The sequence below is a fragment of the Arvicanthis niloticus genome, chromosome 23 (assembly GCF_011762505.2).
Source record: "Arvicanthis niloticus isolate mArvNil1 chromosome 23, mArvNil1.pat.X, whole genome shotgun sequence".
Taxonomy (NCBI): domain Eukaryota; kingdom Metazoa; phylum Chordata; class Mammalia; order Rodentia; family Muridae; genus Arvicanthis; species Arvicanthis niloticus.
Genome location: NC_133430.1, coordinates 31,091,708 through 31,117,192, shown reverse-complemented (window position 1 = coordinate 31,117,192; position 25,485 = coordinate 31,091,708). Strand labels below are relative to the sequence as shown.

At 41.2% G+C, this 25,485-nt stretch overlaps 1 protein-coding gene across 1 annotated transcript in view; it reads right to left on the bottom strand.

Annotated features, from left to right (window-relative positions):
• Positions 1–22,375, bottom strand: part of Nek9 (NIMA related kinase 9) — a 40,584-nt gene extending 18,209 nt beyond the window's left edge. The window contains exons 1-10 of the mRNA XM_076921631.1: positions 22,004–22,375; positions 19,254–19,431; positions 16,949–17,004; positions 16,335–16,405; positions 15,054–15,159; positions 12,155–12,286; positions 10,056–10,166; positions 7,894–7,958; positions 4,742–4,792; positions 3,579–3,771 (exon numbers count right to left, since the gene is read on the bottom strand). Coding sequence (XP_076777746.1) covers positions 3,579–3,771; positions 4,742–4,792; positions 7,894–7,958; positions 10,056–10,166; positions 12,155–12,286; positions 15,054–15,159; positions 16,335–16,405; positions 16,949–17,004; positions 19,254–19,431; positions 22,004–22,219 — 1,179 coding nt within the window. The 5' untranslated portion in view covers positions 22,220–22,375. The remainder of the gene's footprint in view (positions 1–3,578; positions 3,772–4,741; positions 4,793–7,893; positions 7,959–10,055; positions 10,167–12,154; positions 12,287–15,053; positions 15,160–16,334; positions 16,406–16,948; positions 17,005–19,253; positions 19,432–22,003) is intronic.
• Positions 22,376–25,485: the final 3,110 nt, after the last annotated feature.

Below are 25,485 nucleotides of genomic sequence, written 5' to 3'. Positions count from 1 at the left end.
AAAAACAGTAAGGAAAAAATAGCTGGAAATTTAAAGACAAAAGTGGGTATGGGGATTAAACTTAAAAAAAATTTTTTAAGACAAGGTCTCACTATATACTGCTAGCTGTCCTGAAACTAACTCTCTGTATAGAAAGGCTGGGCAATCTGCCTTTCTCTGCCTTTTGAGGGCTGGGACAGCACTATGCCTCACTAGGATAAAGCATTTTAATGATTAATATAACCTTCCACCTACACGTAAAGAAGACTGTAAAGCACATCCAGATTCATATCTATCAGGCATCAGGTCAAATTCCAAATTTTGTCTTATCTTATGTGAGGTGAACTATAAGTGATGATGAACAGTTCGTTAAAGTATAATTTGGATGCTTTCTGTTCTAATTTGGTTTCTGTTGCTGTGATAAATATCATTACTAAAAACACCTTGGAGAGGAAAGAGTTTACAGTTTACAGTCTATCAGCAGAGGATACCAGGGCAGGAGCTCAAGTCAGGAACTGAAACAGAAGCTACCACTTCTTACGGTTGCTCCTTATAGCACCAGCTATCAGCTTGGTTTCTTATAGCACCCATGAGGACCTGCCCAGGGGTGGCAGCAGCCACAATGAGCTGTGCCCCATCAACCATCAACCAAGAAAATGCTCCACAATGTGCCAATCGGATGGAGGCAATTCCTTAACTGAGAGATTCCCTTTTTCCAGGTGACTAGTTTGTGTCAAGTTGACAAAAACTAACTAAAGCATTTTCTTAATGAGTATAACTTCTTAAAAACCACATGTACTATAAGTTTTATAAATTTTGGTCAGCTTCCTTAAAACACAGAACAGCTATAAGGAATATAGCTATATCAAAAAGAAAACAAAACTGAGGGGGGATAAAAGAAAGAATTTGGTTCCATCAAGGAAGTGGGGGTGGGGGTGGGGAATGCCCTGGCTGTTCTGCTTCCTTGGCTCTCTCTTGAAGGTAGCTTCTTGAAGGGAGAGTGCTGGCAGAGGCAAAACATTTAAGGTGCTGTTTAATAATAAAACATTTACCTGTCTTAAGTCTAAGTCACTTTGCTGCAGTAGCTGACCTGCCTGTCTGAGTTCCTCTGAGGCCAGAAACTGCATCTCTTGCGTTTATCACCTCATCATAAAACAGCATCGATTAATTGCTAGAGCCTTTCCCCTCTTGTCTACATGCTTGTCAGGCTAGGGGTAAGTTTGGAATAATAAACTTCTATTGAATCAGGAGAAGAGTCTTGCTTGCAGAAGGAAAAACTTTTACACAAGCAAATATGGATCAACTCACATAAGTTCATATACAGATTCATGCTTACACATTCATACGTTTCCATTCAAACCAGTTGGGTCCAGCTACTTATCTCAAAATTACGTACTTACACACACCCATCCATACTTACATATGCATTTGTAGCAAAAGACCAAGCACCAGTGCAGAAAGAACTCACTCATTCTGGATGAAAAATGAGCTCCAATCTTTATTGCATAGAGAAAGAAAAAGCTTCTACCCTTTTATTGCTAAATGAATTAAACTTCAGTTTAAAAGAAGAAAGCTTTGTCCTCTTTAGTAAGACTCAGCCTGCCTTGTAGTAAGAAAGGACCTGTTCTGTCCGTGGTCAGAAGAAGCCGCTTGTAACAATGCCCTTGCTCCCAATGCTCTGCTTTCCAATACAATGTTTGCTAGTCTTTTGTACCTTTTCTAGAATAGATCACATGGTTTATCCAAGCATCTCTTTTTTACAAAAATTCACTAGAAGTTCAAACATAAATTTAAATCATAAACTGTATAAGAAGTTTACAACAGAGAATGTTTATATGTATATCCAGTAAGAGTAATTATCTGGCTAAACATTTATTACCTGTCACTAGCTCAGCAGGTACACTGAAAGTGAAAAACCATTTTTGTGACTAAGTTATTAGTGAAGTTTTATATAGATAAACCCAGTCAGTATTTATCTTCTATTCTTGCACTTATAGTAAATCCTTAGTTCCCCTTTGTATGACCTATGGTTAATTGCTTTACAACCTCTTAGAGTGTGCTCTAAGTTGTAGATGCGTGCTTGCTATCTCAGAAGCAATTAACACTTGATTGACACTTGAAAACTGGCAGAGTTCTCAATGCAGTTTTGATATCAGAAAGGACTTAGTAGCATCCTATTATAAAAGAGCTTAATAATTACTGGTATAATTTTAGGAATTCTTATAGGATCATCAAGAATTAAGAAATCATCTGTCTATATAGCATCCCTACAAGACAGTAGTACATCTTCGTTGTTCTGCAGAGATCTGCTAAAAAAGATGGGCTAATACTTAGTGATTGTTATATATATTTAATAATAATAGGGAAAGCATACTAATAGCAGGAATCTTTCCTAAAATGAAATCTTCTCATTGAAGAATCTTCTCTAGGCCTTGCCTAGAGAAGCAAGTCTGTCATTAACTTTGACAGTCTATGGTGGCACCATCTCCAGGAGATGAGCTGCTAGTCTGTAGCTTCTCCTGGCAGAAGTCTATATGGTACTGAGACCAGTCCTCAGAGCTTTGTAACCACTCCTTAGCAACAGCACTTCTTTCCATGCACTCACTCAATAATAAACAGCCCTTTAATAAACAGCTGTAAGGCATCACTTTCAGTCCATTTCTGGCGGCTTCCCTCAGGCTAATTCTCTAGGGAATAAGGCTTTAGGAAGTAACTGTAGGCCATCACTATCATAGAGGACAAATCACTTTTTTTTTTTTTTTTAAACATTTCACAATTACTCATTGTCTATTCTCATACAGTGGAGGTAAAGCAGGGTATAAGACAAACACTTGCACCTATGAAAAAAGCTGAAGCCACTGAATGGAAGAGCTCCTTCAGAGAGGACACAGGGGCAGTGAGAGGCTGGCAGCCTGAAATGCACCTACAGAGGCACAGCAACAAGACAGGGGGCCAAGTGACAACAGACCTTAGAGGGAACAGTCAATTAATCATGCTAGATGTTGCTGAGAGGCCACCCAGGACGGCAAGAGGTGTCTGCTTATTTTATCAGTTTCTAGGTCATTTGTTCAAGACCCATGCTAACTGAGTGGCCAGGATGACAGCTGTACTGTAAGTGAATGAGGAGAGTTGCAGATCTGGAAACTTGTGGTGCTGCACACTTATAACCCCAGCACTTTAGAGGACAGCAATAGGAAAGTCTTAGCATTTTATCCATAGATGAGGGGCTTGGAGTTTCCTGACAAGGTATGTGTTTCATTGTTTACAAAGTTACATAGACACTTGCTGCTCTCATCTCATGGAAAGAGAACACAAGTATCTGACATATCTGAAATCATATCTGAAACTTGTCCATGATAGCTAGTCCAGTCTTCTGGACCCAGACCCAAGGCTCTCACATTTTCTTTCCCTCTCTCATTCTTTCATCCAAAACCACTCACAGGTGACTACTATGTCCAGGAATGGAGTGACCTACACAGCCCACATCTGCTTCACAACATCCTGTTTTATCACCTCATTCCTGCAGCACAAAGACAGCTAACAGAATGCCTACACAGAAGGGCCCAGAAGCAACAGGGTTTGTCGTCCACTCTACTTACCACCCAGGTATATAGTTCCTTCTCCACGGTGACCACAGCAAAGTGGGTGTTCCCTGCGCACACCTGTCGAGCACTACAGCCACTCTTGATGACGTCCAGTTTCTGAGGTGTGGATTTTCCGCCACCCCAAACATAGACTTCACTGGTTCGTGATGTCACCACGGCAACGGGTGCTTCAGTCACTGTGCTTGACCTGCCAGCATCCCCAAACAAAGGCACATTTACCAGAAAGACGGTTTGAAAGAAGAATTCTAATGTAGCTCAGTGCTTGCCTAGTGTGTAAGAAGCCCTGGCTTGATCCTTGAGGCCACATAACAAAAGCAGTAAATGGGCTAAGTAAATTCCCACCCCCCTTTTTAAAGATAGTCTATTCCCTCAGAAAAACTGCCAATGTGGGCATGAGAAAGTATGTTCCTTCAATTCTCTCTTAAAACAGGCTTTTGCAAGCCCACCTAAGATAGTTAGTTCATCACAGCTTAGTCAGACCAGATTCCAGCCAGTCCCTAACAGTTCCAATTTTCAAAGATTACGGTAATAACATCCCCTTTATTGTTAGAGGAAATGACGGCTTTCTTCTTCTCTTTAGAAAAGACTACCTGGGGGCTAGAGGGATGACTTAGAGCCTAAGAGAACGGGTTGCTTTTCCAGAGGACCCAGGTTTGAGTCTCTGCACCTAGTGGCAGCTCAAACTCCAGTTCCAGGGAATCTGATGCCTACATGTGGCCTCTGTAGAGACCAGACCTACACATATACAAACATACATGCAGGTGAAACAGCCATATACTTTAAAAATATATATATAACAAAACAACAAAAATACTCAGTAGGGGCTGAAGAGACGGCTCAACACTTAAGAGTGCGTACTGTTCTTTCAGTGGACGCCTCTCAGCAACCCTACCAGGTGGCTCACAAGTGCCTGCAAATCCAGCTCTAGGGGATCCAATGCTCTGCTCTGGTCTTTGAAGGTAGCTCCATGCACACAATGCACAAACAAATCTTAAAAAATAATAAAGAAAGAAGTGACTATCTGACATTTAAGCTGACACTGGCTCATAAACTGACATCAGACTGTAAGATCAATAATGCATATGCACAGACTCAAGTAAGTCTCCCAGATCAGAAACTGAAGATACACAATCTTCCCACAGCCTTTTGAGCATTACCTTGGTCTCTTTGTAGGTGCATTAAGCAGAGTGACTTTTTCTTCCATCTCTCTACCAAAAGAAAATAAAGTTACATGAGTAAAATACCAGGTACATTGCAACCATGACCCTTTAATACATATCATGAACTAAATCTTATAAACATACGTATGCATCCTACAACACGACAATTATTTAGGAAAGCAACCCAAAAAAACTGAGTTGCACAGAGCTGACACTGTATGACTTGTTAAACACAAAGGGGAGCAGGTCTTTGCTTTGCATGTGAGAAATGGTCTGCACTGGACCAGTAAGCCTTGAGAGTCTCTGACGCACATGACAGTCGTCTTCATCTGGTCTGTCTGCTGACTAACACACGCAGCATCTCCAACCTGGGCTTGCTATCTTTCTGCCAAGCCAGTTTTTCTTTCTGATTTCCCTAGTTTTGTAACTGACAATACTCCTTCATTCTTGCCCAATCAACTTCAGTCATCTCTGACTCTCTTCTCTCCCTTTCTTCACTGTGCCATTTGTATAGATTCTGCATAGACAGTATCTTTAAAAAATTTCTCTCTCTCTCCCTGTGTGTGTGTGTCTGTGTATGTCTCAGACTAGCTTTGAACTTGTGATCTCCTGCCTTTGCCTTCCAGGTGCAGAAATTATAGTTGTTCACCATTATACTCAATCACTGTATTTTTCTGCTACTCTTCCTGCCCAATCTTACTAGCTTAGTTCTGCACAGATTTGCTTCCCATTGACTCATATCATAACCACAGTAGTGTCTTGTGGCCAGCCTTGCTTATAACATCCCAGTCAGTCCTTACACCCTAAACTAACCTAAGGATTGACACAAGTTCTACTGTGTAAATTCTATGGGCAGCCCTCTCATCACATAAAATGTCTTCTACAAACAACTAATTCTTGTGTACTCTCTTTTTCTTCAGATATATTTTAGTGTGTGTATGTGTGTGCATACATACACGCGCATATATACACATGTGTACAGGTGCTAGCAGAGGCCAGAGGAGTAGATTCCCTAGAGCTAGGTGGCTGTGAGCGGCCTGGAGTGAGTGCTGGAACTGAACTTACATCCTGTAAAAGCAGTGAGTGCTTCTCTCTCCAGCCCGTGCACTCTTTTGAATTAAGCTTGGCATTCAAGCATCCGCATCCTTCTTTCTTTTCTTTATAACCCATATTTTAGCCAGGCTCATCATTCTTAATAAATCTATGAATTACTACAGTATCTCACAGGTATCAATAATTTTTGAAAGCTCTTAAGACAGCCTGGCCAGGTCTAGAACCACTAATGTAGCCAAATAAAAATTTGTGTTTCCAGAGTATTGTACACAACTTTCTGTATCTATGCTTTTCATTCTATTATTCTTTTCTGCCTAGAGTATGGCATCTTATATTTTATAATTAAAGTACAAAGTGCAAAGTAAAAAATTCAATTAAAAATTAATGGAAAAATTTCAGTTAGAGATTAAAGCCACAATTATATTGTTGAGAAATAAGCTAGATAAAAAATTAAATACGCTTAATGAGTCCCAAATGAGAATAGTGCCTGAATATGCACAGAACAAGAATAGAAGCTCTCAGGCTGTATCTGGGTACATCACATAATTCTAGATATTAAAACAAGAAGGCTCCGGGTACACTGGGGAAGAGGGGTGGAGAGAATGTAAGTGTTGGATGACGGGAAGAGAGCTGGGCAATGCAGTCTTCTGGACATGACATAAACTCCGAAAGGTTACAGGTACCTGTACAAGAGCAAGTCAGCAGGATCAGCTAACCTCCCACAGGCAGTATTAAGATTCAGTGGGTTATAAAAAACATGAGACAACGTGATGGTGGGAGGGGAAGTGCCCGGGGCTTCTGGGGATGTGAAAGGGAGAAGTGTAGGGTGAATATGATCAAGATATATTGTATGCATGTATGAAATCGTCCAAGAATACATAAAAGATATTCTAGAAACATAATAAAGCAAAGGGGACTGGAGAGATGGCTCAGTGGTTAAGAGCACTGACTGCTCTTACAGGAGCCAGAGCTTCGGTTTCTGTGTTCATAGGGCAGCTCACAACCATTGGTAACTCCAGTCAAAGGGCAGTTGTTGCCCTCTTCTGGTCTCTTTGGGCACCAGGTATGTATGTGGTGCATACACACATTCAAGCAAAATATACATATAAAATACAATTTAAAAAAATTAATCTTAAAAAAATAAAACAACTAGATAACAAAAAATTAGTAATGAAACAAAAATTTCAATATACTCTAAACTATGGAACAATTAGAAGAAAATATAGGAAAAAACCTTCAGGACATGAACTAGGCACATCAGAACAAAGCACAGGTACTGACAGCAAAGTCAAAACATAGGAGACATCACAGTACAAAGCTTCTGTGCAGCTTGGAGAACAACATGAAGAAGCAACTGCAGAGCAGGAGAGAATATGGGCAAACTCCATCCGATAAGGAGCCAATTTCCTGAATATAGGAAGAACCTGAACTCCTCAATTAAAAGAAAACAAACCTAACCTTGTTTTAAAATGTTGATTTGAACAGACTCTGCTCAAAGATTAAAAAAAAAAAAAAAAAAAAGGCAAGTATACATCAAGTACTCAACACCAGCAGCACCATCAGGGAAAGCACATCAAAGCCAGGGAGCTCTTCCTGCCTCAGGTACAGGGCTATCACGAAAAAGGCTAAAAGGGAACACTTCCTGGCAAGGATGTGTAGAGACAGGAACTTACATAGGAGGTGATAGGAAATAATATGTCATGGAAAATGGTATGGAGGTTCCTCAAAAAACTAAAAGAGGCTGACGTATGCCTATAATCTCAGTGCTTGAGAAGCTGAGGCAGGGGGATGGCAAGTTTGATGTCAGCCTGGGTTACAGAGCAAGGTCTTGTCTCAAACAAAACAAAACAACTCACCCCAAGTCCCTAAATGCAATCTAAGGATACCAATGCCTCAACTGTTGAATTAAAACCTGCACAGATGTGAAGGAACAGAGAACTCTTGGGTCATTAGGACAAACCCAGAAAAAACAGTTAAAGAGGTAAAAGCAAGGAGGTACCCTAAGGCAACGAGAGCAGGGTGTTGGGGAAGGAAACAGTGTCCTTTCTTGCGTACTCTCAACCATCTCTAGATGAAGTGATTTCTTTGTGGATTACCTCCTACGTTTCCTGAGAAGGGGGAGATCCAGAAGTTCATCTGCAGTGGGTCTCTGCTCAGGATCCTAAACAGTAAAAAATTAGTTTTCTTTTAAAGTGAATGGGCAATATGGGAACCAGTTTAAAAATAAAATCTTTTTTATTTTAATTATATTTATAATATATATTTATAATTATAATTAAAATTACAGTTTCTAAGAATCTGAAGTCAGAATACTTGTTGATTTATCCTATTCCCTAGACATGACAGGGAAAATGTACCTATGGATTCTCTATAATATGGCTGCTGAAAAAGACCAGCATAATGACATCATCAGTTGACCTGCCAATGAGGACAGAGGAAATTCCACATGACCTCAGCCCTAAATGAAGAGCTACAAGTAGTCAATGGCTGATGAGTAAGGAAGAACCAGTTTCCTCCATGAATGAGCTCCTACATGTTGCTCAGCCCTAGACACAAGTAACTTACAATGAAAGACTGTTGGATCCTCCAGAACAGGAGTAACACATAGTTGTGAGCTGACCATGTGGGTGCTGGGATTGACCCTGGGTCCTCTGGAAAAGTACCTGGTGCTCTTAACTGCTGAACCATCCCTCAAGCCCCAATACTATCTTTATATAACAAGGAACAATGCAGTCTTTTCTTTTTCTTCTAGAACCTGGACTCTATAGGTTATATACATGCATACATACATACATACGTATGAGTATATTTATAGGTGTATATAGATGTAACAATAATAAAGAAGAAATCAAGAATTGGGGAGGAGGGATGTGGGAGGAGAATGAGGGGGAAAGAGAGAGAGACAGGAGTAATGTAGTTTGTACCCATGTATAAAATTCTCAAAAAAGAAAAAAAATTAATTTCTTTCCAGTGTGGTGGAAAGCTTTTAATCCCAGCACTCATGAGGCAGAGGCAGGTGAGTCTTTGTGATTCAAGGCCAGCCTGATCCATACAGCAAGTTCCTGGCCAGTCAGGGTAGAGAATGAGATTTTGTCTCACAGAAATTGTTTTTTCTTATGTTGCATCTCATATTTAATGTTTATTAAGTCTGTTTCTATTACAAACACTGCACATGAATGAGGCTTTGTACACTATGTCCACATCAGTTCAGTCAAGGCAGCAACTCTCAAAACCTAACACGCACGCTCCTGGTCACCTGGGGTACCCGTAAAGAGATTTCTGGGTCTTATACGGAGACTCTGCAGTCTGGAGTAGGGCCCAGGAATCATCTTTTTCCTTCTAAGATCCCCAACTGGTGAATCTGATGCTCATGCTTTGTGCCCACACCATCAGTAACACTAGAAATGAATACAGTTAAGAAACTGGTTGTTTGTCTAGAGGTTCAGTTCCTGGCATCCACATGGCAGCTCACAACTGTCTAGAACTCCTGATCCAGGAACTCCAACACCCTAACGCACACATACATGCAGTCAAGTCATTAATGTACATAAAATCAAAATCGTTAAAAAAAGAAACTTTGATAGAGCTATATATTTTTTATGTTAAGAATTTATTATACCTGACTATAGTTTTATAAAACCAGTTATCCTCCTACAAGATATGATGGTATATTCCTATAGTCTCAGCATGCAGGAAGCTGAGACCAGAGGGTCACAGCAAGTTCAAGGTCAAGCCTGAGCTGTGTAGTGACAAACCTTGTTTTAAAAAAAAAAAAAAAAAAAAAAGACAAAAAACCCCCAAAACTTGACCATAAAAAAAAAAAGAAATACAATTTAGATATTAAAAACCATCTTATAATTACGTATTTTCATATTAGAAAAAAATAAGGGCTGGAGAGGCCACTCAAGAGCACTGGCTGCTCTTCCAGAGGACCTGGATTCAATTCCCAGCACCTACAAGGAAGCTCACACCTGTCTATAATTTCAGTTCCAGGGGATTTGACTCCCTGACACAGGCAAAAATGCAGGCAAAACACCAATGCACATAAAAATAAATAAATAAATACATAATTTTGAAAAGGATTAAAAATAGAATAAGAGTTTGTTTGCTAAAGCACACAGGTTTACTTGTGTTCCTGAATTACCAATGTTTATCCTGAGACAAGCTTGAGAAGGTAGGCATGGTTCTGTGTGCTTCATGTCTATGTCAGACCCCAAATGCTGAGGTTATATGAAACAGATGAATACATCAGGCCTACCTGGTCCAGGCATGCGTGTACCAACTGGATCAGTTCCAAAGAATACTGACTAGAGTCAACTTCCATGGCCCGGATTCCTTGCACGATCTTCACACATAGGTTGAGTGGGTTCTAGAAGAAAAGGATGACTACATTGTTCCTGGTTATACAAAGATAGCATTTTTGGGCTTGAGGGATGACTCAGTAGTTAAAGAGCACTGGGTGCTTTTCTAGAGGACCCAGGTTCAATCCCCAGCACCCACAGGGTGGTTCACAACTATGTGTTACTCCTATTCTGGAGGATTCAACACTGTCTTCTGACCTCTGCAGATACCAGGCACTCATGTGGCATACTGTCATACATGCAGAAAAAAATATCCGAAGTTTAAAGTCATCCCTGGGTAAATAGTGAGTAGGCCAGCATGCTCTACATGAGACCGTGCCCAACTCTCACAAAAAGAAGTATGATGAAGCATGTTTGGTTTTCTGCAATTCCCTTGCTAACTAATTTGCCTCCAGCAAAAAGTTCACAAAATATCTTAAAATAGGATAGTTAACAGCAGTGTAACAAAACCACCACCATCTTACTAAGGAACTACTGCAAACTAGACAGGCATATTACATATATCTTTTTATCTTTATAAACATAATATAAGGAAGTCATTAGCATCATTAATTTGTACACAAGAAAAATGGAGCTCTGAAATATAATACAACTTGCTCAAAATCACAGGTAGTAAAAAACGAACAACAACAACAAAAACAACAAAAAAACAAGGCATCAGCTGGGTAGTAGTGGCACAGTCCTTTAATCCCAGCACTGGAGAGGCAGAGACAGGTCTGAGTTCAAAGCTAGCCTGATCTATATAGAGTGAGTTCCAGGACATCCAGGGCTACATAGAGAAACTCTATCTCAAAAATCAAACCAAACTAAACCAAAACAACAACAAAACACCTTCCCAAACCCACCCCAAACCCAAGGCCCCCGAAGCTTCTAAAGCCTGTCTACTCCACAAGTTGCTTTTCTTACTCCACTATTTAGGAGAATTAGAGTATACCAATTAGGAAAAGAAACAGGGCTCAAAACAGACTGGTGAGTCTGCATTACCCTACATTTCCTTTCCCATACACAGCATCAGAAGATCTCCACAGGGAGCTGGGCATCATTCTCAGGTGAGAGTGAGGAAGCAGGGTCACAGAAATGATTTGTCTACATTCTCACACCTGGCCATGTGGAGCCACTTGGGCTACTTCAGAGTTCAGGCCATGGAATACAGCCAACAGCAGCATCTAAGAGCTTGTTAAAAACACAGAACATGGCCCATCCCACCCTGACCTGTTCACACAGAATCTGCATTTTAACAAGATACTCAAGTGATTCTGAATGCAAATCAAAGTTTGAGAAACAGCTTTTTTTTTTTTTAATTAGGCTTTAAAGAAAAGAAAAGAAAAAGATTTAAAGATTTGCTGTCCATTTACTTAGGAAGTGTGTGATGTTTCAAAATATTTTGATAGGTGTTATACACAACATGATTCAGCTTAAAAACAAAACAAAACTGACACAGCTAAAGTATAAGAAATGAAATGGCAAAGAAAAAAAAATAAAAGAAAAAAAGAAAAACAAAACAAAAAAAGAAATCAAATGGCTTTTCCAAACTGTAGCATCACACAGATGATGCTACCTCAGTGGAGCTCAACCTTCCTAATGCTGCGACCCTTTAATACATGCGTGGTAACCCCTAACCATAACATTATTTAGTTGTTACTTCATAACTGAAATTTTACTACTGTTATGAATTATAATGTAATTATCTGATATGTAGGATATCTGATATTTGGCCCCTGTGAAAGAGTCATTAGACCCCCAAAAGAATCTCCACCCATAGGTTGAGAACCACTGCTCTAGACTTTTAAAATTATGGTCAACAAATTCAAGCACAGTGCTCCAATTGCTTGCTTATATAACCCAGGGTCTAACTACAGGCCCCTCATTCATTCATTCATTCATTCATTTTTACTACAGGTGATTTCTGTTCAGGAAATTGGAATTTCAGGAATAACTGAAGTTGATTCACTTCAACACGTACCACACTGCAATATGGGGACAATACACAACTTACTGTAGCATCAAATGTTCTTTTCAGAGTAAGCAGTTCAAAAATGACACAGCCAACTGCCCAGATATCAGACTTGAAATTGTACTTTACTCCTTGGCAAAGCTCTGGAGACATGTAATATGGAGTGCCCACAAGCTAAACAACAGAAACAACAAAAAAACAGAATTAACTTCTTTTCTCGGGTAACTATATAACCATTTCAACAGGTAAATTAAGAGTTAAAGGAGCCAGGCGGTGGTGGCGCACGCCTTTAGTCCTAGCACTTGGGAGGCAGAGGCAGGCGGATCTCTGAGTTCGAGGCCAGCCTGGTCTACAGAGTGAGTTCCAGGACAGCCAAGACTATACAGAGAAACCCTGTCTCGAAAAAACCAAAAAAACCAAAAAACCAAAAAAAAAAAAAAAAAAAAAAAAAAAAAGAGTTAAAGGAATTAGTGCTAACAATCACAAAGCACTCATTAAAAACAGTTGCAAAAGCGTTTTGTGAGATGATGCCAACTCAAGGACTCAAGTAGAGCTGAGGGTTCAGCTCCATGGCAGAGGGCCAGCCCTGCACAGCAGGAGAAACAGTATTCTTAGCAAATCTCCTGGGCCACTTACTAACGGGCAACTTTCGGGAAAGCACTATGGGTAACTTGGGAGACTACAGCTCAGTGGTTCAGGCCTCACACAGACTTCACACTCAAGGTCTACTCCAGACTGTAAACAGGTAAGAGACTGTGATGGCTAATCTTGCTGGACAACTTGACCACATTTGGAATCACCTAAAACCCAAGCAGCAGCGCACACCTGTAAGGAATTTTTCTTGATTGGGTCATCTGACATGGAAACACCCACCCTACATCCAGATCCAAAGACTCACCCAAAGTGTGAGCCACGCTGTCTAGTGGCAGCCCACAATAAAAGGAAGCGTTTACTTTTTGCCTGTTTGCCCTCCTCTTGCTGGCAAGTTCATTTATCTTACTCCAGAGGCATTCCTTCATTGATATTAGAATCTACTCTTTCAGGACTCCAACACAGACCAGAGACCAACTGAGACATCTGGCCTTGAGGCCTTTCCTTTAGGAGATAGCTATCATTGAGCTAGCTGGACCACAGCCTGTATAGCACTCTAACAAGTCTCCTTTTAATATAGAATCATCCTATTAGTTCTGATCCTATGGAGAACCTTGGCTAATATAGAGACACATTTAAGAGTTTACCAATTTGGGGTGAAGAGGACTCAATGCTCAAGTCCTTTATTAGAGAGGACTGGAGTTTGAAAACCAGCACCCACATCAGGCAGCTCACAAATGCCTGTACCTCAAGTTCAAGGCATCCAATGCCCACTTCTGGCCTACATAGGCACACACATGCAAGTGCTATGTGTGTGTGCACTTGTGCACACACACACACTAATAAATCTTTAAAAAAAAAATAAAGTTTACCAGTGGGAAAAAGCTAAAAGGTAGTGAGAGATGGCAACTGAATAAAGGAGTTAAAGGTTCTAACTGAAAGACAAATAATGAAATATTCCAAATGGCCCAAATTGATATTTGTTAAACCAACATACTAAGAATGGGCCTGGAGAGATGACTCAGTGGTTAAGAGCATTGGACGCTCTTCCAGAGGACCTGGATTCAATACCCAGCACCTATATGACAAAAATGACAATTGTTTGTAACTCCAGTCCCCGTGGATCTGATACCTTCTGGTGTGATGCCTGCTTCTGGCAAAATACCCATACACATAAACAACAAAATCCAAAACAACAAAAATGGGCTTGGAGCTGGCACAGTGGTAGTGCCTGTAAGTCCAGCACTTGGGAGATGGGAGCCGGTCAATGGCTAGATCACGATCAAGATCTTGGCTATGTAGAGGGTTTGAGGCCCTGTTTCAAAAAAAAATCTAAAAGAATGGTCTTTGAAAGTTGGACACAGCAGCACACACCTGTAATCCTATCACTGAGGCAGGAGGATGTCTAGGTCAAGGCTTATCTGGGCTACACCGATGTCACTACCTCAAAAGAGAACACAAAGGTAGGAAAATAAGAATGTTGTGTATATGTATTAGCTACACCACTTTCAAGAACACAGGTTCTTTATATCTTTATATTTTATATTAAGTATTTTATATAAAGGTATTTATATCTTTAGTTAGCAAAGCACAATTGTCAAAGGCTTAAATGACATTTATATATTTTTGTATCATTTCTTATTGCATTTAACTAGCTAAAAGTTAGCAGTCAAATCTTAGTTTTTTCAGAAAAAAAATTCCATAAGGAATTGGCCATTACTGTACAAATACTGAGTTCCTGAAACAGACTCTCAAGTCTACATTGTTTGCACGCATGTCTTAATATGAGAAAACATTAGGACAAAGTTAATTGTATTAATTTACATTCCCATGTTCTTTTAAGAGCAGAACACTGTAAAACCAGAGATGTAGTACTTGGATTTTAATGCTAAGGATAAGATCATTGTCCTAAAGGCCATCGTAGGTCTGCTTTTTAACTAATGATCTTCTTAAAATCTGGAAGGATGGCTCAGCTGCTAATGGTACTTGCTGCCAAGCCTGACAACCTGAGTTTGAGCCCCAGGATACATGTGACAGAGTCGTGACGCCCACAGATCTTCCTGTAAGCTCCATATGCATCATGTGTGCTCATACAAAATAAACAAAGAAACATATCAGGGAGCCGCAGAGATGGCCCTGTGGCTAAGAGTACTTATAACTCCTGCAGAGGACCCAGGTGTGGCTCCCAGCAGCCACAGTTGTTGGCTCACAACTGCCTATAACCCCAATATCCTCTTCTGGTCTCTATAGGCACCTGTACTTATGTGGTGATTCACATATGCAGGCACATGTATGAACATATATTTTTAAAAACTTCAAAAAACAAGAAAAAGATAAAGACTATACTCACTGTTTCAGCCATAGAGTACTCAGAATTAAGTTTCTTTGCTAGGCCATAGTCTCCAAGCTTTATCAGATTTGCCTTGGTCAGAAAAATATTTAATGTCTTTATATCTCTGAAAAAAAAAATAATATATTAAGTCACTGTAACAATGACCTAACTTCCCCACCTACCTTTTCCTGGGATCTGAATAGAATAAAAATGAGTGCTAGCACCTCCTGGTTTCTGTCACAGGTTGTAAATGCCCCACACAGTGCTCACCACCAGTTTAATACTGGAAAAGGGGTTTAGGAAAGGAGGGCAGAGAACTATCTTCACTCTCTAGGGCTTCCCATCAAAGGATGTCACTGGGGGAGGAGTCAGATGACAGAACAGTGCTCCAGAAAACCATATTCCTAGAAGATACACTGCTTTTCAGCTACCAGTTAGGTCCTGAATTATATACCTTAACACATAGTTGATGTCAAAGTTTCAAATAATCTGTTAAGGTGCAAGAGACTGCCTGACTCAGAAACAGCATACAAGGCTGTTTCAATTATCGAAATAAAGCTGCTGGCCCCTTTCTAAAGATGAACTGATCACATATAACACCATCCCTGGCTGGTTCACACTTGGCTTCTTTTATTACAAAATGTGAGGAAACCAGAACAGTATACTTCTTTACTTTTAAAAAGGAAGTAACAACCATGCAATGTAGGCAGACATTTGGTAGCTTTAAAGAAATACAGTCTATCTAAAGGGACGAACCACTAGCAGAAACTCTGGTTTCTGTGTATTATAATCCGTCGCTAGCAATGGTCACTTGCTTTGGAAGAGTATAAGGTGGAAGGGTTCTTAGAATGGTTTTCTTCTGTTGCAAGAGATGAATGGTAACCTTTCTCTCCAAATTTTTATTAAATACCTGGAAAAATCATATAAAATGAATACTTTTGTATTTAAATAAAAATAAATTTGCAGAACTAACAATTGCCAACTACTTTTCCTCAGAGAAAACATTTACTATGAACTCCCTTTACAGCACTTTCTGGGCTTCACTGATAATCAATGAACTCAACTCTAAAGTACAACTATGAGAAATAACTATTACTTAGGTATCTAGCCACCTCGGAGAATCTTCCTAGATTCCAAACCTGGGTTAACCTCAAGATCACTGATACTGCCCTTCTTTACTCACTCCTTCCCTCATCATCAGTGAGGGAAACCTGACATGAATCTGCTAACGGGGGTCCTGAGGGCACAGCTGGATTAGGAGTGAAGATTCCAATCCACAAGTTTCTCTTCAGACATTACCTATGGAGGATTCCAGCTTTATGGATACAGCTCACTGCTGAAACAATCTGAAAAAGGTACCACACCACCATCTGCAGATTCAAAATGTTGTATTTGGATTAGAAACAAAAACCCTATTTAAATACACACACACACACACACACACACACACACACACACACACACACACACACACGAAGCTGCAACCAGAGGTTACAGCTCAGCATAACTTGATAGCCCTTGCTTGTAGGTTGAGTAGGCAAAGAAAAGTAGTAAGGGTACACAGGAAACACAGGTCATCTAAAATAGTTCCAAGGGCATTACATACAGTACGGTAAGCAACTTGTGGGAAGAACCCCAGGAAGAATGCAAAGGTACAGAAAACTGGGCATACCAGTATGCAGTAATAGAACCAGGAAAGAAAGCCCATAGTGAATCATGGTGTGGAGGTAAAACGGTTAGGAAGCAGCTATAGACAGCTTCCTTGTTAGGTTTCCTTTCTCATGAATATCACTCAGAGCCTGGAAGGAGTCTGAACAAAAGGAAAAAAACACTCTTCATTGTTGGAAGAGTAAAGACAGAACCAGAATGCAGAATTAAACATAATCTAGCTTCCTGCCACACGTATAAATTACCTCTTCTTCGAACAACTTGTCCTTCTGACGAAGGATTTTGTCATAGAGGTTCCCGCCTACAAGTAAACAAAAAACAGGTTGAGTTGCTCAACGGAGACGAACACTTGGTGCTGTGTTAAAATGATGGCCTTTAATAGGTGACATCAGGAAGTGAAGGGCTCTGCATCCTTCCCTCTTGTGCTGTTTGTTTGCTTGTTTGTTTGTTTGTCTTTGTTTTTCGAGACAGGGTTTCTCTGTGTAGTCCTGGCTGTCCTGGAACTCACTCTGTAGACCAGGCTGGCCTCGAACTCAGAAATCCGCCTGCCTCTGCCTCCCAAGTGCTGGGATTAAAGGCGTGCGCCACCACTGCCCGACACCTCTTGTGTTTTTTATATAGGTACAAAATTCTTTTCATCTACCTGTCAGAAATATTTGTCAAAAGTTTGCCCCAGCCCCATACAAGATGCTCAATACAAAAATGGGAACTCTCAGCTTTAAAAAACCTGAGAGTGAAGCTCACTCATGTATCTCTAGAGAAACAGCTTCAAAGCCAGAGTGTGTTCTTTCTAGACTCAGTATTTTTGTAGCAGTTTTGTCAGTGTGACTACTAGAACCTGGAGATTACACCTATGATGCACCGGTTTAAAAATACAGTGTTTATAAATAACTTTTTCTTTGTACTAAAAAGGTTTCCTAAAATCTAGGGCCTACTCCTAGATGGTTTTAAGTTATTATTACTTTTACTCATTTCTTTCTACGAAATAAGTATAAATTTCATCTTATTTCCTACCTACAGTTCCAATTTATGAATAATTTTTTACAATTCTCCTCCCCTGCAATTCAGTAATGAAGTGTGAAAAAAAAAGTATCATTTGTTCTAGTTTCTCTTAACCCGAAAGGAAGTGACTTATGTAAGGCCCCTGTTACTTTAAAAATTACTTGTAGAGCTAGAGAGATGGCTTGGCTGTTAAGTGCACTGGCTGCTCTTCCAGAGGATCCAGAGTCTTCCAGAGGACTTTCAAGTCCCAACCCCCAAACGGCAGCTCACAAGTATCTGTGATTCCAGTTCCAGGGGATCTGATGCCCTCATACAGACATACAGACAGTCAAAACACCAATGCACATAAAAAATAATAATAAATCTTAAAAAGATAACTGTATATTTAGGGTTGTTCAGAACCAGAACTAATCACAAAGCAACAGTGTAGATGAATAAGCTGGTACTTCCTTAATGTGCAGCTCAGAAAAGGCCTCTGGAGATTCTCATGTGTAGAAAGACTGGTAGATAATAAGGCTTGTTAGCAACTTGCTTTATATAAAGAACTCACTTAATAAATCTTTAGAATCAACAAACTCATTTAAGATGAGGCAACTGAGGCACAAGGCTGTTTTTCCCCCCAAGGTAAGAGGGCAATGGAACTCAGGAAGTGAGGTCAGTTAGAATTTAGTTTTTACAACAACTAGGCAGAACTGCTATCTATACATATAAAAAAATGTGTCCAAGAAATCAGAAACCATAAAAATAAGGTCACACCACACTGCCTTTCTCATTTCTTTATGATTTTAAGACCATTTATTAGTAGAATAGCATTAGTTGAAGTTAATGTAAATAAATATCCCATATAAGATTTCATTAAACATTGCACCATGTGGTACTGTGCTATGTCTAAAATGGTGAACTGTCATTCCATGAGGAAAACCCTGAAAAATATATACAAAATACAACTGAAAAACTGATTTGCAGTGCCAGGAGTGGTGGCTGACACCTGCAATCTCAGCCCTAGGGAGACAAGCAGGACTGCTATCAGTTCAAGGCCAATCTGGGTTATACAAGCCTGAGATGTATTAAGACTTACGAGACTCACCAAAAAAAAAAAAAAAAAAAAAAAAAAAAAAAAAAAAAAACCAGAAAGAACCCATTCCTCACCACAAAACTCAGTAACTTGGAGATGGCTAGAACTCTTTTTTTTTTTTTTTTTTTTTTGGTTTTTTGAGACAGGGTTTCTCTGTATAGCCTTGGCTGTCCTGTTACTCACTCTGTAGACCAGGCTGGCCTCGAACTCAGAAATCCGCCTGCCTCTGCCTCCCAAGTGCTGGGATTAAAGGTGTGCGCCACCACCGCCCGGCTTAGAACTCTTTAAGAAAGAATGATGGAGGGAAACTCTCCTCACTCTCTGAACATCATCTTGCATTTCTCCAGGGCTTCAGCCATTTCTCCAGAAATCCATTTAAAGTTTTATCATTCCAGGTCTGTTCTTATGCCCCTCTCCCTCACAGTAAGAACGTCCTGTGAGTGTCTGAGAACTTCCCACTGAGCTCTGCTTACCGTTACAATACTCCAGCTCAATCAGCAGCGTGGTGTTGTCCATGAAGTGATTGTAGTAGGCAATAATGTTGTCGTGCTGCAGCAGCGCCAGAATGACAATCTCATTCAAGGCATCTCGACGTTCCTTCTCAGAAAGCCGGGTCAAATCAACTTCCTTCCATACCACCAGTGAGTCATCCTACAACACAGGAGCAGAGGCAGTGTGTTTTCCTCTTGCCTGGCAGTGCATGGGTCCATACCCAACCCGTGAGCCTAGAAAGAAAACCTCCTGGGGCAAAGAATGACTCTTTACTCCTTTTAACAGACTTTCAAGGTTCTGCAGTTATAATTTGCTGAAGAACTATGGGGAAACAAGGGTTGAAGGTGGTATTTTCTGGCTCAGAAAGATGGTTATGTGTTTAAAAGAACATATTGCTTTTGCAGAGAATCAGAGTTTGATTACCAGTGTCCACTTTGGGCAGCTCATAAATGCCTATAGCTTTGACTCTAGGAGGGCCTGGGTGGGATCCAATGCACCTAGACTTTGAAGGGTCCACCACTCACTTGCACATACCCAGTCTGGGTTCGAGGCCAACCTGGTCTACAGAGTGAGTTCCAGGACAGCCAGGGCTATACAGAGAAACCCTGTCTAGAAAAACAAACAAACAAAACAAAACAAAAACCCCAAAATCTTTTTGAAAATATAATGTTATTTTAAGGACTAGTAAGTTGGCTTCGGGGGTAAAGGTGCATACTGTCAAATCGGATAAGTTGAATTTGGCCCCAGTGTCTGCACGGTGGAAGAACTGACGCCCACAAGCTGTCCTCTGACCTCCACACATATGCACAAATAAATTCAGAGAAAAAAAATCAAAACATTACTTTATTGCTGCCCTTACTTTGCACAGTATCAGTTCCGGGTATTAGTATTAGATGACTTGATCTCAGGGATTCTGTTGAGGGATGCTGAGGTCCCTAATAATAGGGCCTGTGGCAGAGCTAGAATTTGAGGAAGGAAAGTGTGCAGCAGTATCTTTATCAGACTACAGGGGCTTATAAAATGCAAGCATTAAACCTGCCCGATTTCATAAACTTCATGGCTTTCATTTACTCTTTCTGAATAAGACTCCCCCCCACACAGCTTTTTTTAGTCCTCATAAGCTGCCATTACTTCCATGCAGACTGACCTAACCGTTACTCCATTCTTTAGCTACTGCTTCCTAGCCTACCAGCACCCACAGTAACATTCCTTTAGAATACCTCAGCAAGGTCTTTCAAACTTTTTACCATACATGTAAGTAGGACTCTTCCTCAGGCCCTGCACAGGGAGTCCTCGGTCCTTTTTTTTTCTCCTTTGGATATCCACACCTGAGACCCTGTTACCAACATCACTGACCGGCTTTCTCCCTGAACTACAACCTAGAGGGAAAGGGCTGCTCCTAAGAAGCGTTGTAAGTTCATATCTTATAAATACCATGTGACAGAGAGAGCGTCATACAGTTCTGAGAAGTGTGATAAAATTAACTCAAAGCTAGTAATCAAGTTGAACATGACATGTAAGACAGAGATAGGAAACTGGTGCTCTCAGCTAAACCTTGAGAGAGTGAGCCACTTAAAAATACTGACTTAAATGCTAGACAATAATAGTGACACTCATCTTTGGGCACAAATAAGAACACAGACTACTACAGATGAGAATGTCCATTAATGGGTTATTGGAATAGAAAAGAACACAAAGATATTTTCTCACAACTACTTTTCTTTCAACTTTCAGTCTTAGATACATGCTGGGAGCTGGAGGTATGGCTCAGTGGTAGAATGCCTTCCCAGCATTGGCAAAGCCTGTTTTATCCGCAGCACAAAGTGCTGCCTGGGAGCAGACACTAGAATTGCAGGTGCATGAATCACCTTCTGCAACCTCAGCAAGTTCTCATTAAATGTTTACCCTAAAGCTAGAGCTTTCAGGCTGTGGCGATTAAACCCAAGTTATGGTTAGTTTTTGGGAGTAGAATCATTACTACAGGGTTCTAAATCAGTACACATTCTTAATTTCGGAGTCAGTGACCCATGACTGTGAACTTATGCTAGAAGGTGGGAAAAATGACTTAGCTTTCTTGGGTTCTCAAAGAAAGGGGTCCTTGTTTCCCCAGAACCAACTACACCAATCAATCAACCAATCACTGAAGGAAAAGCAAGAAGAAACAAGACAACAACAAAAACAAGACACAATGATCTTTCTGGTGATCAAGAAAATCCTCCGAGTGATCATTATGAAAAAAACAAAAACAAAACAAAACAAAAAAACCAAAACCCACAGAACTAGCAGTGTGTGTTGTAACTGCTAGTGTGGCTATTTGGAAGTACACACCAACTCCCCATCCCGACCTTGAACAGCTATACGAAAGGAAGTAAGCTTTTATAGACTGCTCCAAATGTGCAAAGCACCTTCCTTTGGATCTCAAAATAACCTTTACAAAAAGTAAAGTTTTTTTTTTTTGGGGGGGGGAAGAGGAGCGTGGGGGGGGAGGGTTGGTAGTTATCGCTAAGTTCAATTACAAACGGAAAAGCTAAAATTCATAAGACCGCTCAATGACAGCGGTGATAAAATCAATTTCCTAGAGCAAGCGAAGCGAAAGCACGGTGGGGCCCCCGAGACGGAAACCCCAGGGGACGCCTGAATGTAGAGGGCTAGGGGCAAGCAGCACTAAAAAGCGGGGCCGGGAAGGAGGGCGCGGGGAGGCCCGGCAGCGGCCGGAGCCGAGGGCCGCTACCTCGGTGCGGCGGTACAGCGTGGCCTCCCCAAAGGCTCCGCGGCCCAGGACGCGGATGGGGATGTAGTGCAGCTCCTCCTGCTCCGCCGCACCGCCGGCTCGCGGCCCCGGGCTAGCACTGGGCCCCGGGCCCGAGTCCCCGACGCCCCCGGACTCGCTTCCGAAGTCCGAGTTGATGGAATCGCAGTGTCGCTCGTACTCGCCCAGCACCGACATGGCGGCGGAGGATGCAGCTCGGCGGGAGCCGCCTGCGTATCCACGGCGGGCAGCCCCGGCCGCGTAGCGCCTCACTGGCCTCAGACCGCAGCAGCCAGCGGCTTAGGCGGCCCCTCGGCCCAGCGAGCTTCCATGGTGGCTCCTGCCCCCTGACCCGGAAGCAGTTCTCGGTGTTTCCGGCTCGCTGAGGTTTTTCCTCCGCCTTCGCGTGTCCACTGGTTGCCGATGCGTCCCGCACACCTTGGGCGTTGCTGGCCATAGCACCTGTGAGTGTCGTGGAAGCCGAAGAGCGACCACACAGCGGGCCTGCTGACCGCTTCCCTACATCCTCTACCAGCTCTCCAGACTGCGTCAGACTTCGGAGGTGGTTCAGACTAATCTTGGCGGCAAGTTTGCCCCAAGAGCTGTGACTGTGGTCGCAGTCACTTGGCTTGTTGGGCAGGGCTCTTGTTTGTAGAGATATTGTAGTAAAGATAATGGAGCAAGCTAAAACATTTGTCTGCTGACATCTGAGTCAGCAGGTTAGGAGCTTTCTCCTAGGACCACCATAGGTCCCCTCTTCACAACTTGTAAAATACCTTAGACCTACTTGATGCCGTTCTCTCCTCCCTTCTCATCTTCTCCAGCCTCAACATGAAGCATTCCTGAAACATCAGGTGCCAGACATTCACCATATTTGAGAACACAGAATGGATGCTTCCTACCCTCAAGACACCAAGGGAATTGCAATACAGTCAATACAGTTTCATTATTATGCTACCTTAAACAACTTCATAACTAGTGTGAACTTTTACAATTTTTTTTTCTTTTTCAGGTCTATAAAGTTGCAGGACTATGACCACCACAGGGTTGTCTAAGTGGGGACTATGCTAAAGGGTTTTGTTTTTGTTTTTTTTAAAATGATATTATGGCCCCAAATCTTCACAGTACCATGAAAACAAGGTTTATGTGTCTGTTGGGGGGTGGGGTGGGGTTTGTCTTACGTGATACAGCTAGTTAGGAGGAGCTTTCGGGTCAAACCCTGCAGTCTGATCCCAGAATTAGGAAAGGGCAGGGTGTGATGAAAATAAGAAGTTACGGGGCTGGCGCCATTACACTTGGTGGGTAGAAGCAGGAAGTACAATTTGTATGTTGTACAGTTTGGTGTTTCCTGTGGACAGCGGGAAATTAAAGGACTATATGATCAGGGCTCTATGTCCCAAGTGTGTGTGTATTTAATCATTGTGTGTATATATACATGATGGGGGGATAGAGGAGGTACTTCCATGATACATGCTGCCATCAGAGGATAATTTTGTAGTTTCTTTCCACCATGGGTTCTGCCGATTGAATTCAAGTTGCCATATTTGCAAGGCAAGAACTTTTACCCACAGAGCCATCTTGCTGCCTCTCAAGGCTCTAGTCTTCTGAGGAAATCTGCTTCAAGCTTGCTTTCTCAAGCATAATGACTAAAACATCCTTTTGCTTAAGTGTCTGGCTCAGTTTATTACTTTGGTCACCTTAGGGTAAGACCTAATTTCCATTTTTACAAAGAACTCAGAAAGCCAGAACAAAGACTGGCGGCCATTTCTATTCTAGGAGGTGCTGAGGCAGTTGTCACTGGGTGAAGAGGTTCAAATTTCAGAAATCCATCTGAGGGACGTTTAGGCTTGGTGATCAGGTAGAATGTGGTAAGGTAGAGGCCGGAAATCTGGAAGTTTAGTCTAGGGCTTAACTAAATAGACCTCTCATACAGAAAGAAGACAAGATCGGTGTGAGGGTTGAGTTCATATTCTGCACCTCAGACATGTTCCATTTAATATGCAGTGACGTTTCACATCACATCTGGACAGTAGACCACAGAGATTGCTGTTGTCTGACTCTCTGGATCCAGTGTTTACATTATGTAATGATAGCCCGCTTGTATGATGCTTGCATTGAACTAAATCTCTTTTTCACATCCAGCCCAAACTAACACAGGCCTCCCAACCTATTATCATTGCTGCTTTAAGGATGCTTATCTGTCACATTTTGATGTATACAGCTTTTATTGCTGTTTCCATTTGTTAGAATGTCAGTCCCATGAGAGCTTGGGCTTTGCCTTTTCATTGCTATAAATCATCAGTACCCAGAAACTGTGTGGCCAAATAGTAGAGACTTAAAAGAAGGGGGGGGGGGTGTTGTTGAATGACTATCAGGTTGTTATCCCACGACTATGTCACACTGCCTGAGAATGCCTGTTCACTGATTTTGCTTTCTGAGTGTTCTAGTTATACAAATCTTTCTGAATTTTGAGCTCTCTCACTTTCCTATCCTCATGGGGACCAGTCTTCCAAAGAACAGGAAATAATGAGGCAGTAACAATTTTGTGTAAGTAAGCACTTTTAAAAGTTCAAGGTTTCCAAAAAGCATTTAGGAGGTGTGGATAGAAGGTGAGCTTGCTGGCCATGTGAAGGATTTTCAGGAATACCCAAATTAAAAGTATTAATAGTGATGAGAAGGCACTTTGAGAATAAATATTGCCTCTTATTTACCTGGGCACAGTAGATTTTAGCTAAACAACTCTAACAGAATAGGAAGTCGTTATATATTTGAGCTGAAGTGATGGGGTAATCAGATTACTTAAAATTATAAGCATTGACTTTCAAGAAATCTGAAGTCTAACAATTCACCTTCCTGCTCCCTTTGAACTAAAGAACTATTTAGCTGTCTTTAACATGACTGCCTCAAACTGTGAATGACTGTAATTATGCTTACAGATCTTAAGTTTAATTAATGGAATGTTCTTTTGAATCTTAGAGTGTACAGAAAGTTCTCGCTGAATTCATTAGAGTGAACTAAAACTAATTTTATTTTTTTGAGACAAAACTCTCAGGTTACAACCCAAGCTGGCCTGGGACTATGTAGCATAGGCTAGCCTCAAATTCACAACATGCTTCCTACTTCAGCCTCCCAAGTGCTAGGACTACAGATGTCAGTCACATGCCCGGCCTAAAACTAATCTGTAAATACCCATAAACCTTGAGATCCTCAACATTTATTTTAAAGGCCTTTGGTCAAAACAGACCATTTTCATATTTTAACAAATGAACAGTGTCCTATGTTGCCAATTTCTAACTTGTGAATGCCAAACCACCAGGGCCCATAAAATCACTGGAAAAATTTGGTCAATAAGGACCAAAGTCTACATATACTTCCACTGTCTGCTACTATAGCCACTAGCTACGAGCAACTACTAAACACCTACACTGTAGGTGTAAATGCACGCTGGATTTCAAAGGTTTTAT